The following is a 17,871-nucleotide window of genomic DNA, read 5'->3' on the forward strand; positions in this document are numbered from 1 at the left end:
GCAGGTAGAAGACCTCTCCCCCTCCCTCCCTCTCTCTTTCTCTCTCTCTCCCTGCCTCTCTCTCTCTCTCTCTACTCTGCCTTCAAATAAATAAATCAACCTTTAAAAAATTTGATTACTTTTATTGGCTGATACTGTCTTATAAGCGTCCCCCCCCAACACTTAATTAAATTCTTTATCTTTAGTTCAGCAAAACACTGTATGGACAGATTATCCTTTGGGATATAAAACTAGCCTAGGGTCCGACACCATGGAGCAGTAGGTTAATCCTCTGCCTGCGGCGCCGACATCTCATATGGGTGCCAGTTCTAGTCCCAGCTGCTCCTCTTCCAGTCCAGCTCTATGCTATGGCCTGGGAAAGCAGTGGAGGATGGCCCAAGTGCTTGGGCCCCTGCACCCACGTGGGAGAGCAGGAAGAAGCACCTGGCTCCTGGCTTCGGATCAATGCAGCACTGCCTGTTGCGGCCAATTGTGGAGTGAACCAGTGGATAGAAGACCTTTCTCTCTGTTTCTGTAATCTCTCTGCTCTCTGTAATTGTGGCTCAGAGAAGTTAAGTCCCTTGCCAAAGAGTGTTTAAATGACAACACAGAGGCTTGACTCCCTTACTCTGGTACTGTAAGGAATGCATTGTTAACCCCTAAACTGTATATCTCTTGAATATTCCATAAGAGCAGTGAAGAATTGGAGAAGGCTGTTTTGCTTAGTCTAAAAGATTCTAGTGACTTTGGACTTCATGTTTTTTGGAATGGTCTAAGATAAGAGACCAGAAGTATCTGGATTTCATTTCTCTCTTCCTTTTCTGTCAAAGCTTTGGTCTTTATGCCTATAGAGAACCATCCTGAGTGTTACCCAACACTTTCCACACATTTTTCCTAATGTTTACTCATTTTTAGGATTCAGCACAGATACTATCTTTTCAAGGAATGCTTCTCTGTCCAGCTTCTTCGTGGCCAAACAGGCAGCAGAGTTTGTGTTATCTTCTGTATACTTTTGGTATACTGCTTACATTGTTGGATATACTTTTTTAAAAAATTACTCATTTGTGGCCAGAGAGAGAGAGAGAGCAAGCAAGCCAGATAGCACTCCCATGTTCTAGATCATCCCCCAAATGTGTACAATGGCCAGGACTGGACCAGGCCAGAGCTGGGGTGTAGGAACTCAATCCAGGTCTCCTGTATGGATGGCAGGAACTCTCACTTGAGCTGTCATGGCTACCTTTCTGAGTCTGCATTAGCAGGAAGTTGGAGTCAGGAGCCAAAACCACTATCAAACCCAAGTACTTCAGTATGGGATGTGAGCATCTAAACTGCTAGGCTAAGCGCCCACCCCTGTTGAACATAACCTTATTAGTTGTCTGTCTTTCCCACTCGACTGTGTCCTGCTGTGTACTACTCAAGGATAGGGAATGGTGTTTATTATTATTCTCATAACCCTAGGGCCCAGTGTATGGCAGATGTTCCATTGTTTAACTGACCCAGTTTTGCTTCTTGACAGCATACATCTTTGTTTGATACTGTGAATATTTGTCAGAAATTGCAACTGAAATTTGATGGTAAATGATCTTGGCTCTCTCTCTTTTAGGTTTGATGAACATCCCTTCTGAATCTTCCCAGCCGTCCCACACTTCGTGTTCCTATCAGCACTCTCCTAGCAGTACAGTGAGCTCTCATCCACACAGCAGCCAAAGCAGCCTGTCCAACAGTCATGGCAGTGGCCTCAATACCACGGGCAATAATTCAGTTGCACAAGTCTCGCTGTCCCACCCTCAGATGCACACACAGCCGTCCCCACATCCGCCTCACCGACCACATGGTTTACCACAACATCCGCAGCGTCCCCAGCACCCAGCTCCACATTCGCAGCAGCACAGCCAGCTCCAGTCCCCCCATCCCCAGCATCCCTCTCCACACCAACACATTCAGCACCATCCGAACCATCAGCACCAGACGTTAACACATCAGGCACCCCCACCTCCACAACAGGTATCCTGTAATTCTGGTAAGTTTTGTCTCCTAACTTGTGTGTGGCTAACCGTGAATTGGGATCTATCCTTTGTTATTTGGGGCTTATGTAGTGTTTTCTGCCAAAACCCTTTTCATCTGACTCCTTTTGTATTTTCTTGCTTTAATCCTAGAATTATAAATAATTTAATCCACAGATTTACCTGGAGATTTTCTTAATTAGAATTTACTATGGCAGCATTAGAGAAACTCAGCAACCCTTTCAAGTGTTGGTTTGCACTCTTGGTTTTGTCCTTCTGCTCACTGGAAGTATTTTTGAGTGTTTGAAAAGAGAGTGGAGTGCACAGTGTTGTCTGCACTCTCACCTGATACATTGTGGTATAGAGGAAAGAGCATATAGTTCTGTCAGAAAGACCTACATTTGAATCCTCCTTATGGTTCCTGTGACCTTGGGTAAATTACTTTTTTTAGCCTTGTTATTTACTAATGTATAAAAATGAAGCCAACACACCCTATATACAGTGTTTGGTGTTAAGAAGATCATACTGAGAATACAAATAGGAATTGCCTATGCTAGTACTTTGTGTCTTAACTATTCATGAGTATTTCCCTTCTTTTCTTCCCTCATTCATGTCCAGTATCTCATCTCAGAATGATAGATTGCAAAGAAAGAAAGCATTCTTCATATCCTGCTTTAAAAAAAAAAACTTGTGCGACTATCATTAAGATAGACATTGATGTTCTCTGGTGAGATGGTTAACTGATGTTATTTACAGGCTAGGCAGTCTTTGCACCATGGTAATCTAAGGGGGTTCTGCAGAGTAGGAAGGGTTTGTTACCACACTCTATGCAGGGTTGCTTTATTTTTGTTTGCCAAGTCAACATTTATTAAAGGAGCTGTCCTTCTGCCTGCTAACAAAAATGTTAGTCATGGCAAAGAGTGCCCTAGTTTCCTGGCATAATTTTGTTTCAGAGGGCTTTTGTACTTCTCTGGCTTTTTGACTGTGTTGTGCTTACCTTAGGAGATCTGTATTCTAGAATCCTTTGGCTATTTTATTAAGTACTTTAGTCATATAATTCTGATTTCCTTAACAATAAAGTTCTTCCTTGGCTAGAGGATCTGAGCCTGATAGATTTGAATGCCTGAGGCTCACTTGGGTCATTATTTAATAACACCCACCCCCCAAACAAATTTCTCCCTAAATTATGACTTGTTTGAGGGCAGGGTCATGGTGTCTCTACTTCATTTTTTATTGTAAAAATTCATGATTGATAATTTTATATGTAACTGGAAGTTAATACACCTAAGAGTTGTCTGTGATGCAGCAAAAAATCCTTATTCTTTTTTTTTTTTTTTTAAGATTGATTTATTTATTTGAAAGTCAGAGTTACATAGAGAGAGAAGGAGAGGCAGAGCCCGAGAGAGAATTCTTCTATCCATTTGGTCCCCAAATGGCCACAATGGCTACAGCTGAGCTGATCCAAAGCCAGGAGCCAGAAGCTTCTTCTGGGTTTCCCTGGGTGCAGGGGCCCAAAGACTTGGGCCATCTTCTACTGCTTTCCCAGGCCATAGCAGAGAGCTGGATCAGAAGTGGATCAGCTGGGACTCGAACTGGCACCCACATGGGATGCTGACACTGCAGGCAGCAGCTTTACCCACTACATCACAGCGCCGTCCCCAAGTTCTTACCTTCATATATTCAAGGTTAATCCTAAAAGCAGAGGAACATGACATGAATCACTGAATGGAGGATTTTCTTTCTCTGCTCAACATTATCTCCTGGAGCAGCTTTTGCCCTGTGGCCTCTGAGTGGTGACTACTTTGTTGACATACAGACTATGGAGTCTTAAGCTCCCCTGATGATGTCACATAAGAGAATACCATTCCTGACTAGAAATGTCCTGATCTGGATCCATCAGAATTTCTTTATTTAAAAAAAAAAAAGATTTATTTTATTTAGTTGAAAAACAGAATTAAAGAGAGATAGAGACAGAGGTCTACCATCTGCTGATTTACTCCCCAAATGGCCACAACAGCTGGAGCTGAGCTGATCAGGAGCCAGGAGCTTCTTCCAGGTCTCCCATGTGGGTACAGGAGCCCAACAACTTGGGCCATCCTCCACTGCTTTCCCAGGCGCACTAGCAGGGTGCTGGATCGGAAGTGGAGCAGCTGGGACAAGAACTGCTGCCCATATGGGATGCCGGCATTATAGCTGGTGGCTTTACCCACTATGCTACATTGGCTCCCAGTTCTCAGTTTTGATGTTCTAAGGTTACCATGTGATTTGCAAGCTGCCAGACTAGAGGTTAGAAGACCTAGGCTAAAGTAGTAGATTCACTGTGATGATCTTGCTAAGTTATGCCATCTCTATGGGTTTAGTTTCCTTTCTTTGTAAAATGGAGAGAAATAGTACCTATTTTGCCTGTCTCATATACCATATTGCCCAACACATGATATAAGGGTACAAGTTCTTTTATCAGACTCAGCAAGGATCAGCCAATATCAGGAGTAAGACCAGCTCATTGTCTTCCCTTAAGATACACTTCAAATTTTCAGTATCCAAGAATTATAGTGTTGTCAATACTATTTTATAGGTGTTTCAAATGATTGGTATGCAACACTTGATATGCTAAAAGAAAGTTGTCGAATTGCCAGCAGTGTTAATTGGTCAGACGTAGACCTTTCGCAGTTCCAAGGTGAGTATTGGTTCTTTGTGACATATAACCCAGATACACATGAGCCTGTTTTCTCTTGTAGATTAGAAATTTCTTTGCAGTAAAAATAAACACCTTCATATAAAGGCATTTCTTTTGCAGTTTACAGTGTGCTTAGAAACAACATTTATACATTATAAATACATAATGAAGTATTGTGGCAAGTTGATAAAACAGAGGGCAGTTTGGTCAATTTAAAAGAATAAGGCTATGAATAGTTGTAAAATGTCATTCTTCATTGCATGGGCAAGTTGCTTCCATAATCTGGAATGAGCCAGTGGAAAGTTTAAGAGTTGAAAAAATTTTATCTTGCTATTTTCCTTGCAGTATTTGCAAAACTATGCTAACTGTATTTCCAATACTTTCCTCATAGGTCTGATGGAGAGTATGAGACAGGCAGATCTCAAGAACTGGTCTTTAGATCAGGTTCAATTTGCTGATCTCTGTTCTTCTCTTAATCAGTTCTTTACACAAACTGGCCTTATCCACTCACAAAGTAATGTTCAGCAAAATGTTTGTCATGGTGCCATGCATCCAGCAAAACCTTCCCAACATATTGGAACAGGTATGGGCTTCGTTAATCTTCTCAGCTATCTTCTAATCATACAAAATTCACTTCTTAAACAACTTGCTTGCCAACAGTGGCAGTGATCTGTTTACATCTTATTTTTCTTTTGTGATTTATATAATTATTTTACTATTATTTACAGTTAACTCCTTTGTAATATTTATCCTTTTATTAAGTTATCAAACAAGAATTAAATTCTCTTAATACTCATTTTAACAAAGACATTTTTGAAGTAATATCAATTTAAATTTGTGCAGATTTTCAGTGAAAACCAAATTAATGTTCTACGTTTATGGGAAGTGTTTGGTCTAGTGATTAAGACACTGGGTTGGGACACCTGCATCTCATACCAGAGTACCTAGGTTCAAGTCCTGATTCTGCTCCCAATTCCAGCTTTCTGCCATAGAACCTTCTGGGAGGCAGCAGGTAGTAGCTCAAATAATTGAGTTTCTGTCACCCATATGAGAGACCTGGATTAAACTCCTGGCTCCTGACTTTAGTCCAGACCATTTCTGGTTCTTGGAGATATTTGGGGATGGTACCTCTTCCTATGTTTCTGTTGCTCTCTTTCTGCTTTTTAAATTAATTAATTTTTGAAAAGATGCCAATGTTCTACATTGTAATACCTGGGTTTGATTCTGGGCTTTGACTTTCTGCTAATACAGACCCTGACAAGCAGTAGTGATGGCTCAAGGAATTTGATTCCACATGGGAGACCTGGATTTTGGTCCCCTGCCATTGTGGGTATTTGGGAGAGTGAACCAGAGGATGGAAGCTCTTTCTGTCTCTTCCTCTTAAATAAAGTGTGTGTGTGTGTGTGTGTGTGTGTGTGTGTGTGTGTGTGTGTGAAAGTCCAGGGTTTACTTGAGAAGTAGACATAATGGTAAATTTTCATTGTTCAGACTCTGTAATGAGAACATGGAAAAAATGAGAAGCAATAGAAATTTCCATCTGAAACTAAAAGTGTTTAGGAATGTGACAGAATTTCAAACAGTTAAGGCTATTTAATGTAGATGACTGTTTATTCCCACACTCCTTTTCTAATTTCTACCCTTCCACCTTTAAGGTAAGAATTATTAGGCCATAAAAGAGAATTGAAAAAAGAAATATGGCTGTATAAATAAAGATTGAATCAAATTTTGTCATTTTGTTGTGACTTGAACTCTAAGGATTTGTAAAAAGCTAAGATTTTGTAGCACAAAGGCTAGGAAATTGTTAGTATACAGGTGAGCCTACGTGGTATGACACCTCCAGCCTGGGTTAGTCTTCAGAAAGTGCACTAGGCGTGCAGGTTGAACGCTGGTCAGCACTTGGGAACAGAATTCATCCTCGCCCTTTCTCCCCCCAAGAATACTAGAGCTATAGCTTAGTAACTTTTCTCTTTTCTTCCTGAAAAGTCAATATGGTCAGAGAGCACTGTTCTGACTGTAAACTTTACTCTAAAAAGGTATGTTATCTTGAAGCAGTAACTGTGGGTCAGAAGTCTTAGAATTCTGTTCCTGGTCTGTCTCATTTCCTTTCTGGTCCTCCTTCCTCTTCTGTATGGTTGAAATAGGTCATCTCTGAGGCTATCTCAAGCCTGGACAGTCTGGATTTCCAGTGGCAGGTGAACACTTAGACGCAGCCAAATCCAGCATGTTTTACCTTAATAGAAGAGGAAGGTTTTTCTTTTCTTTTTAGTTTTCTCTGGAAAAATGGTTGCTGTTTTAGTTTCATTACAAGAATCCTAGAATTCAAGTGTAATTTTTGTGAAACTCTGGAAACTATAGGGAAATAGCCTTTCATAAACTCCAGACATTTTTTTAAAATGTGAACCAGGTTTTTTTTTTTTTTTTTGGCAGGCAGATGGACAGTGAGAGAGAGAGAGACAGAGAGAAAGGTCTTCCTTTGCCGTTGGTTCACCCTCCAATGGCCCCGCGGCAGGTGCGCTGCAGCCGGCGCACTGCGCTGATCCGAAGGCAGGAGCCAGGTGCTTTTCCTGGTCTCCCATGGGGTGCAGGGCCCAAGCACTTGGGCCATCCTCCACTGCACTCCCGGGCCATAGCAGAGAGCTAGCCTGGAAGAGGGGCAACCGGGACAGAATGTGAACCAGTTTTATGGTGTTTATTCCCTACGAGTGAGGGGGGGTCATGATGTTTGTTCACTCCCTGTCTATTTTGTGTTACAATTCAGTGTTAATTGACATTTAGAGCTATTACACTGGATTGCACCTATTAGTAAAAGTAGATCAGTTCAAAAACCTTTTGAAGTAACAATTTGAATGACATCTGTTCCCCAGCGCCACACTCCATAATTTCGTTTGATTACTTTTGCTTGGTGTGGCTGTTTCACCTTGCACAGTTCTTTATTGTTACTTTGTGCTTCCCAGTCAGTTTGTTAATTAGGACACACGTCATTAGGCCTGCTTCAGGGATAATTAGAGAGAATCAGGGCAATAGAGAGATGGGCCATAATAGGAAGCCATGAGTTAGGGTATCTTGAGTGCTAGTCCTAGACCTGTCAAATTAATGTTTCTTTGAGTGAGTCAGGTTAGCTTTTCTGAGTTAGTTGCCTAATCTTCATAAAATGGGGATTTTACTTGTGGCTTTACTGAGAAGGTCAAATGAAGTAATGGTTTTGAAAATACTTTGGGAGGTATGTGACAGCAACAATAGGCATAGCTTGCCTACAAGCTTACAGAGTTGGCGGCAGCACTAGAATCAATACCAGTATACATACAGCCTGGTACTGTGTTCAAAAGGCCAGCACCCACTTCGGGCAGAGTTTTAACATCGGAAATGAGTAGGTTTCCCTTCTCCGTTCCTCTGTATGTTTCCTGCTTCACTGAATTTAGGTACAATTCTGTTACCATTTTTCTTTTTAAATTTTTATAGTTTTCTTTTTTTATTTATTTTAAGGATTATCCATCCATTGGTTCAGTTCCCAAATGCCTGCAACAGCCAAGTCTGGATTAGGCCAAGGCCAGAATCCAGGACTCAATGCAGGTCTTTCACTTTGGTTGCAGGGACCCTGAAACTTAAGCTATCAGCTTCTGTCTACCAGATTGCACATTAACAGGAAGCTTGAGTAAGAAGTAGGGCTGGTATGTGAACTGAAACCCTGATAGGGGATGCCAGTATCCTAAGCAGTATCTTAACTGCTGTGCCAAGCACCTTGCCCCACTGTTAAGATTTTAGTGCTTGATTTGTTTTACTCATGATAACATATTTGTCCCTCTTTCTGCTTAGGAAATTTGTACATAGACTCTAGGCAAAATCTCCCTCCTTCAGTGATGCCACCCCCTGGTTATCCTCATATCCCACAGGCGCTAAGCACTCCAGGAACAACGATGGCAGGTAACATGTGTGTGTGCTGTAGTTGATACTCAAGAGTTTAATACTGAAAAAGCTTTAGTCATCCCAATATAAAAATGAGGCTGCCTCAGGAAGGAGTGGACTATCTGTCAAGGGAGTCTGGATGGCAGAGCCTGCCCAGCCACTTTGCTCTAGTGCTGGTGAAGGGGTTCAAGCTTCAGCCACCAAAGGCCTTTTTAGCCCAGGATCCTGTGATTCTAATTGGCCTGTCTCTGAGGTCCTGGGGCATAGAGCTATTGAAGAGTCCTAGGTATCTTTGAGGATATTTGACTTTAACAAGACTTTAGCAGGCTTCCAGAACCTTCTTTGGCTCCTGTAGAAACTCCTCCATTTGTTCAAGTCGAGTCCCCCAGCTTTAGTTTCCAGGAAAGTGCCTTTTTGAGGAGCTAAGTTTCTAGAGTTACAGGTTTATAAACTTTTTCTCCTAAGCTTTGAATGAAGGATAAGTTACATTTAGTCAGGGCGTTAGAGCACATTGTTAGAGCTGGTGGGGATCTTAAATATCACCTTGATTAGGAAATGGAGGTGCAGAAGGAGAGGACTTGCCCAAGCCACCTAGTTTGCTGAGTGAGCAAATCATAACTCAAGTCCCAGTGTCTTAATTCAGAGACCATTGTTTTTCTTGTATATTATAGAACCTTTAACCTATTTAAGGAAAAGACAAGGTGAGGTGGAAGGAGAGCTGTTAAGAGAAGTGTGCCAGGCAGTAATGAATGAATGGAGACCAAGTGACAAGTCCTTTGATGAATGAGAAAGCAATGTTATCTGTTGGCAGCACTCATTAGTAATTTGTTGGTGGCATGATATAGTGGTTAGGACTGGCCCAGCCACCTAACCCTTCTACCTTAGCTTCCCTGTCTGTAGAAGGGGTCTAAAAACACGGCCCAGCTCCTAGGAATATTAGGATTAGATGAAGATTACATGTAATTAAATCATGTAAATGAATACTTGATGCACAGTGAGGGATTGATATGTTTTTATTAAGAAAATAAAAAATACGGACATTTTCTACCATACTCTGTTAATTTAGAACCTTAGCATTTTTGTAAAAGTGTACACTAGAAGTTATAGATTTTATGAGAAAAGATTGGCAGCAGACTGCTTGAAATTTTATAATCAGAATAACAAAAATAGTAAAAATTCCACAGCAGTTAAAAAGATACACTTAATTTCTGGTAAAAGAATGAAATAACAACTGCATGTTAAATAAAAATGAAGCTGGTTTAGATTGGAGTTTGTCAGAATATAGGGGACAGGGGCAGAATGTACAGAATTTGGGGACTGCACACAGTTTATGGTCAGACTGATCAGGAAGAAGACCTTGGGGAGAAGGGCATTGTGCACTCAACTGTGTTCCTCTGTAGTTTACTGTATTCCACTGTGTTAATGTTCTTGGGGTTCACTGGCTATTAATTAACTTGATGGGGGAATTAAGTCCCATCCAGTGTGACTTCAGTGGTGCACTGACATTGTTCTGTTTACCCGTCTTATGTTGGCCAGTGTACCGTACTGAAACACGCGGTGGAGCAGAACAGACCCCCAGGGAAATGGTTGCAGCAGCGCTTTGCTAGGCCCTCCTTGCTACAGTCTTGTGTAATGGAGAGAACATGGGTTTTGGAGTCTGATGAACTGAGTTTAGATCTTATCTTTGCCTCATACCTATATGACTGGGTCACTTGCTCATCCCCTTAAGCCCTGTCTCCCTTACCTATAAAACGAGGGACATAAGAGCCACTTTGTTGAAGGCTCATGGGTGGATTAGTGAGATAATGTGTGCTGCATACGTGACACCTAGGAAGTACTCTGTAGGAGTGAGTTCATTTCTTCCTTTGAAGTCATTGCTGACGTTGCCTCCTTCCTTCCAGGTCATCACGGAGCCATGAACCAGCAGCACATGATACCTTCCCAAGCCTTCCAGATGCGGCGCTCGCTGCCTCCAGATGACATCCAGGATGACTTTGATTGGGATTCAATTGTGTAGGGCTTGTTTCTGTAAGACCCCAGACGCCAACATCACCTTTCTGTGCAATGAAGGGAAAGGTCTAAGGGAATCCAGTTGAGAAAACAGAGTTGCTAATCACTTTACCAATGTTACCATAATTTCTTTTGAAGACAATCAGAAAGATTTTAGCTGGATAACTTACTGCTTTTATCTGACCCAAACAAGTACTACATGTTTGTCTCCCTGCCAGCTGCCCCATGTAGCTCCTAACTGTTGTGTGATTTGGACAGCTTTTTGCATATTTGTGTCAGTTTGATGTTAACCACAAGTGCCAGACTGATTTTTCAGACAGAGCCTGTTTTGCTGCAAGCAGTTTATAGATACATATGTGTAAATGTATGTGCAAAAATGACAGAAAGGCTTCACTTTTTTCCTAATTGGACTGTGTCTTGGAAAGAAAGTTACTGTCAGTTTTTATTCCTTGTCAGTCTATTTCCTACAAGACGGTTATAACTGATGTATGGAACTAGATTTTTCCAAAGTCCAGTTTCCTCTTAATCTTTTTCAGAAATGTGGGAAATGAATTCTACCCAGTAAGTCAAGGAACCCAGAGTTTAGTGCTCTCCAGACAATCCAGAGGGGCATGTTCTTCCTGAGCAGCGTCAAGGACTGACCAAATTTGTTTTGAGGCTTGGGGATTATCCAGTATATGTTGTTCCTTGTCTGTCTGTTTTCCTAAATCTTTATTATAACAGCTCTAAAATTTGATCAATTAGAAGCTGGGCATTGCTTGCTTTTTTCAGCAAACCAATGCCTTCACATTCACTTATGTATTTATTATTCAAAAGTATTATTATAATATTTATTGCTACCTTCTGTGAATGCTCAGTTCCTCTTGGGTTTGTTAAGGAAGAATGTGGTATCCAGAAGTGCAGATAGTTTTTCTTGATAGAGTTTACAGACAAGACAATCAGAGGGACATTGTGTCATTCTCTTTATCATAACTTCTTTTACCACGTGAGTATATTTCTCTGTGTGAGCATTCTTGCTGATTGAGACTTAGTAGCTAACTAGGGTGTTTTCTGGAATTTGAATCAAGAGACCATTTGGGTCACAGAACAGCAAGGCAGTGTTTTTAAAGCAAATTTCCCCCGTTTAATCTTGTTCTACTAAGGTAGGACTGGAAAGGAGGATAGGACTACACATAGGTTTTGTTTGCCTCAGTCATTAAGTGGCCTGCTGGTTCTGTTGTCCTGGGTGTCTGGATGCATGACACTTGGTCACTTTCTTTGAAATGTAGCCCACCTCTTAGGGGTCTGTATTAGTTTCATGTCATATCAGTTATGTTGCATGGATTGATTGTATTAGCTTTATAATAATAAAACTAGAGGAAATGATTTTCTTTTCCTGATTATATATTGAATTGATTATTTAGACCAAATTTTTTTTATTCTAATGGAGAAACATGTTCCATCAAATCAAAGAGTAATAACTGCTTACTGGTTGCTTTTTAGCATTGCTGCTCTCTATCAGCCATGCTAAAATCAGTTTAATTAGCCTTAGTGGTTCTATGGTTGAGTAATGTCTACTTGAACTAAGCAAACATCTTTGTGTGTCTGTGTGTGTGTGTGTCTGTGTGTGTGTGTGAGAGAGAGAGAGAGAGAGAGAGAGAATGTGTTTGTGAATGTGTGTGTATTTTTTTAAAATGGAGTGTTGCCTTGAATGAATCACTGGGAAGCCAGCCATGGTAAGGGCTGGTGAGGTTGAGGAGAAAGGAAGAGCTTTATGTTTCTCTGTTATTTGGACCCTGTTTGGCATGAGAAAGGAGGTTCAGTTCCAGCCCCTTAGATGAGTGAAGATCAGTGGATTCTGGAAAGGCAGCCAACAGGCCCCTCTTAGGAGGATATGAGGCAGGATGAGATGGCAGCCTGCGGAGTGAAAGCTTGAAAAAAAAAAGGGGACAGTTTCCAGTAGTCTACTCAAGTCACTGTTTTCTAGACACCAGGATCACAGTTTTGAAACTGTTTAAAATTGCTTGAGTAGCAATGTGCACTTTAAACAATTTGGGTAATGGAATGCAGTCTTAAGCTGAATAATTTGAACTTTTGAGTAGAGCCACTGATGATGATTTTACAAATTGGGTGAAGCTAATTTCCCATTTGGCAATCATTTACTAATTTTCAGTGATAAATATTTTTATGAATATTTAAACTTACCAAGAATGGCCCTGGAAGCAAAGCCTTCACCTGGACCCATTACACTATCCTGTGATCCACCTGACCTGGGAGCCCAGGACAGGCCTTCTCTGTGGGCGACAGCCAGCCTAGGCTACGTGGTGAGGTGCAGAGGTCCCTCTAGTGGCCATTTCGGTTGGTAGTGGTTCGTGCAGAGCAAGTTCTGTTTGGGGCCTAAATTGACTGAAGACCTGGGAAGAAGAAGAATAAATACGTGTAATCAGAGGGGGCACTGTCCAGGAGAATAATCCGACTGGCATTTGTGGCAGTTTTTGAAATGTAAATGTATTCATGGGTGTTCTTGTAAATAAGTGTCGCTCAGATGTCCTTTGAAGTGGGAGGGAATCAATCGGGGATAATTTGAAATGGAATAGAGTATTTTGATATTGTTCATTCAGAGGGTGATGTGTATATATCTATATTGTATATATGTGATGAAAATGCATTGGCTTTTTGTGCAAACACAACCTGCTCTCTGTACTGCTGTTGGACAGTCAGTGTTTTAATGTTTCTACAGTTTTGCTATTGCACGATTTCCTATTTTGCCTCTATGATGAACGGCACCCATTCTTTGTAACTGTTCAGTGCTGTAAAGAAATATCCCAAGTGTCATTAGGATTGTTGCTGCCAGAACTGATATGCATGAATGGCACTTAAAATAAATAGATTATGTTAACTCTATTTACAACACCGATTGGTCTGGTCATTTGCTACAGTTGAGAGGATAAGACTGGAGCTAGTTCATATGTAGGAATCTCACAGGCAAGACCCCAGAGTCCTCGGGGTCCTTTCCATTTCTACCTCAGAACAGTAATTGGACACTTATTGGACATTTATTGGACACTTCACTAGCTCCGTGAACCTGGGAAATTATTTAATTTCTCTGAGCCTCATTTTCCTTTTTTATAGTGCATATAAAATGAGGAAAATTCCTGTTCCCCAGATTCTAATGGGACCACACGGACATATTTGAGCATTTTAGACCGACACCTGGAATGTAAATCATACTGGTTCTCAGTGTGTACTGGGTGCTGTGCTGGACAGATAAAATGATCTTCATTTTACAGATTTTGGAACAACTCAGTTGGAGATGTGGCTTGTCTGGATCCTTCAGTTGTCAAGTGATGGCTGAAGTCTGAATCCAGGTATTTTTTACTTCAAGCCTAGGATTCCTCCATCGTCTTTGAGCTGATCCTCTCACCCCAAGGTAATTCCCCTGTCCCTTCCACCACTCATGCTCTAGTCCTATCCCTAGCGCTACCTTCCCGCAGAGCCAGGTGAAAGTAGAGTTTAACATTCGCTGAGCATGTGCTGTGTCAAATTCCCTCCCATTAGAAATCCAGAGATGAGAAAGCAGCAGCCCCTGCAGGCTTGCCCAGGAAACAGGTAGCATATGCCAGCCTGGGGAGCTGGGGCAGAGAGCCACTCTGGAGTATCCCCTGGCAAGGCAGGATTCTGATGGGGAGACATTAGGTCACGCTGAGGAGTTGAAGCAGTGTTTAGGAAGGCTTTGCGAATGGTTATGGGCTGTTGAGGTTGAGTCTTCAAAGAGTCCCAGACAGACAGGAGGGCGATTTCCCATTTGTACCACTGTTTTGAGCCATGTATGGGAGCTAGATTGGTTTGGGGGTTGTGGGTTAAGGTGGGGGAAATGTGCTGCTCGTTGAGAGCCAGCATAGCATTTTCTCTGAGCGTGGTGCTGTCCCAGTTTCATTGATGTGGAAACAGGCTCAGAGAGGCCAAGCAGTGGGCAGACCAGTAACACTGGTGAAAGTGAAATTGAACCTGGAACCTGTCTCGCTCAATGAGTGTTTCTCATTTAACCCACAGAAACACGTACTTATTACTGTTTTACAGATGAAGAAATAGATTAGCAAGGTTACCTTGCCCAAGTTCTCACAGCTCATCACGGATCTGGGATAATCAATCTGGGTCCATTTTCTTCTACCCCTACTGTTTTCCAAAAGAGGAATTTTCTCTGTCCCCTCCCCTGTGTGTGTGTGTGTCCTTTGGTGGGAGGGCAATGCTTTTGCTGCCATTACAGGTACATTCTGGTCACCATCAGTACCTCTGATGGACCTCAGTGGGGGGTCAGTTGAGTCTGGTCACCTTGTGCTGGTTCAGATGCACCTATCCTAATCAAATACAAAAAAAAATAAAAATAAAAACCAAGATCATTCAAGTGTATGTTCCAGCATGTCACTATGTGAAGGGCTGCTACTTATCGAAGTGATCCTTATCAGTGGGCAAAGCAGTCCTGGGCAAAGCAGAGCTACCCTACAAGCTTCCAGTTGAAAGAGGCCTTAAGAACTCGTCTCATACAGCCCCCACGTTGTGTTTTTGAGACTGAGGCAAGGGAGTAGCTCACTAAAAGTCCCACTGTGACTGAGGGAAAATCTGGGCAAGGGGAGTGGGGAGTCATGCACCAGGCAGTGGGAAGTGCTTATCCACACTGTTCTGTTTTGCCTACACCCTGACCTGTTGATGGCAGTGCCCTGTTGTACAGGAGACACCACTTCGGAAAGGAAGGCAGAGGGGATTTGGATCATGAATGCCTTCAATCAAAGCATACAAATTCAGTTACACAGGCTTGGCTAAAAAGAGAAAGAAAGGAAAAATTGAATATTACAGCAGAGTAATATGCCAGATGTCCCCGAGGGAGTGTGAGAAGAAAGATTGAATCTGAGACCATAACTGGTACCTGTCTCTGTCCCTCTCCACAGAGCATCTCACCTCTGAGCATGACTCGCATGGAGAAAGGGACACGTTTTTTGTAGAACGTTGTCCTTTGGTGTGAGTCAGCTAGGTAAGCCGATTGGGCCTTAATGAGCTGTGTTTCTCCGTGGCATTGGCACCTTACAAAAGAATTTTCAAGGATGACTTTGTACTTAACCTTCTTACACTCCTCCCTCGGTATGTGACTGGTCAGCAGGTGCACAGACTTGGTAATTGGCTGCACCAGAACCAGAAATCAACCTTAGGTCAAGGCTGGTTGCTACTCCCAACTGTTAGGTACTTGTTATTTAGCTGATGCCATTTACGATCCTATCTGCCCTTGATACTGTTATCACCAGCCTTGCCTTGTTTAGCCAATGGAGCATCTGAGCCATAGAGTGTTACTTGCCTGAGGTCATCCGCTTGTAAGTGGTAGAGGTAACAACAGCCGCAACAGAGCTGGGGTTTTACACCTGGACATCCAGCTCCAGCATCTGCATATTGAACCAGCACCCTGCTGCCTCAGGTCTTCACTGTTCCCTGAGCTGAGCTACCAGGCTGAGAAGCAGGGCCTTGGAACAAAGCTGGAGCCTCTCCCGCCGTGAGGCTGCAGTAAGCACCTGTGACCACCAGAGGGCAGGGCTGTCAGCTTTCTGCCTTTCCTCTTTGGAATGCTTCCCTTACCTGGGGGCTCTTTGCCTTTCTCTGCAGCCACCAGGGGATCAAGATCTTTGCGCTTCTCCTTCAGAGGTTGCTAGAGGAAGCCAGTGAGCCCCTCTAGTGCTCAGCTGCAAACATGCAGCTGGGGGTGGGGGGCTCCACACTCCCTCTGCCTTCCTGATGTATCCTGCTCCCCTGTTCTAAGGTCACGCCACCATGAGCGTCAAACTCTCAAGTCCCCCAAGGCTCTGCTCCTCCTCTGGGACCAGCTGAGGTGGGGACTGGCATTGTTTGGACAGACATGGAGGGGGCCGCGGTCAGGCCAGCCACACACCCTGCCCTTGCCAGCCCTGCCTCTGCGCCTGAGCGGGCTGTGGCATCTCCACACACTCACGTGTCGTCACCTCCTGTGGCGCTCACAAACATAATGATTATTGCCACCATTTGCCGGGTCCCTACCCGGTACTTGACAGCCATTATCTGAGTGAGCACTCCCAGCTGCCTGCGAGCTCGGTGCCATTATCTGCCTTTTACTGCTGGGCATTGCCCCCAGAGAGGTCTAGTGATTTGCCCAAGGTCACAGCTAGTGAGAGGGAAGAGGACAGGAACGCAGATCAGCCTTGATTCGCCTGCGCTTCCCGCTGACGCTGATTGCATCTTCCACAACATTGACCTCCCTCGGCTCACCCCACCCCAGAACCAGCTGAACTGACATCACTGGGTAAATGATGCCTCTCTCACCAGCCCCCAGAGGTCAGGGGGCAGCTTCCTGTCCCAGGCGATGGCAATAAAGGCGTCTGAGGACACTTCCCACCCTTGGCGCGTCCGAGTGAGGTTCAGAGGCAGGAGCAGGAGCAGTCCTCCGGTTCCCTGGGAGGGTGTGCACTTGTGTGACTGACCAAGAGCCCGCAGGTGTGTGCTTAGGTGATCGTGGGTATGTGACCATAGCCTTGGAGAGTAGGACAGGGACTCTGTGTGCGTGTGTGTGCGTGCGCACACGCCACAGATACCAACAGGAGGCAGGGGGTGGGCCTTAGGGAGGATGACCTCACTCCGATTGGGTGGCTTCTTAGTCCTCCCCCAAGACAAACTTTCCTGGGATCAAGCTGGTTCCCAGGCGCTGTGAGTCACACACTCACTCCTCTTTTCTCATCACATCCCTGGCTTGTCCCTCTCGTTGCTCCCTTGTACTGTGTCCTCTGAAGGGACCCTGGTCTGGCCGTGTACTGCAGGTGGCCCCTTCCTACTGCACTCTGCTTTCTCACCACCGTGGAGCCTGTCCCCTGTGAGTTGCTCAGCCTCTGGTTGAGCATGGTTCCCGCAGGCCTCCAAAATCCAGTACAATGCTTGAGGCAAGGGAAAGCGGACTTTGGAGTTGGGAGGACACGATTCTGTTTGGGCCTCAGTGTCATCTGTGATATGCAGGGCAAACACCTCCCCTCAGCCCTGTGGAAGCCATCGCCAAGCAGTCCATCAGGAAGCAGCCAGTGTGGGGGCTGGCACGCGGTCCCGAAGAGTGGCCTTCCCTTCTCCATCTCCTGCCTCCTTCTGGTGCCCCAGATCCCCTTGGAGCACTGCCCTTCTCTGGGACCAGCGCAGCACTGGGACTAGACAGCTGGCACTCAGCACCAGCTGTGTGGGGGCTCTTTCTGAATCGCAGCTCCGAAGCCGCCTGAGGTTCCCACCGTCACCAGGTTAAGGACAAAATTCTTAGAGTGTCTG

General features: G+C 43.8%; 1 protein-coding gene across 10 annotated transcripts in view; it reads left to right on the forward strand.

Moving 5' to 3' along the window:
• The window catches only part of FOXJ3 (forkhead box J3), a 157,249-nt gene extending 143,794 nt beyond the window's left edge, over positions 1–13,455 (forward strand). For all 10 annotated transcript variants that reach the window (XM_070078649.2, XM_051856634.3, XM_089300860.1 and 7 more), the window contains 5 exons: positions 1,583–1,999; positions 4,558–4,659; positions 5,051–5,242; positions 8,473–8,580; positions 10,464–13,455. In XM_070078649.2, coding sequence (XP_069934750.2) covers positions 1,583–1,999; positions 4,558–4,659; positions 5,051–5,242; positions 8,473–8,580; positions 10,464–10,579 — 935 coding nt within the window. In that variant the 3' untranslated portion in view covers positions 10,580–13,455. The remainder of the gene's footprint in view (positions 1–1,582; positions 2,000–4,557; positions 4,660–5,050; positions 5,243–8,472; positions 8,581–10,463) is intronic.
• The last annotated feature ends 4,416 nt before the right edge of the window (positions 13,456–17,871 follow it).

This window comes from Oryctolagus cuniculus, chromosome 7, assembly GCF_051225735.1.
Source record: "Oryctolagus cuniculus isolate XC-2025 breed Fujian yellow rabbit chromosome 7, ASM5122573v1, whole genome shotgun sequence".
NCBI lineage: Eukaryota > Metazoa > Chordata > Mammalia > Lagomorpha > Leporidae > Oryctolagus > Oryctolagus cuniculus.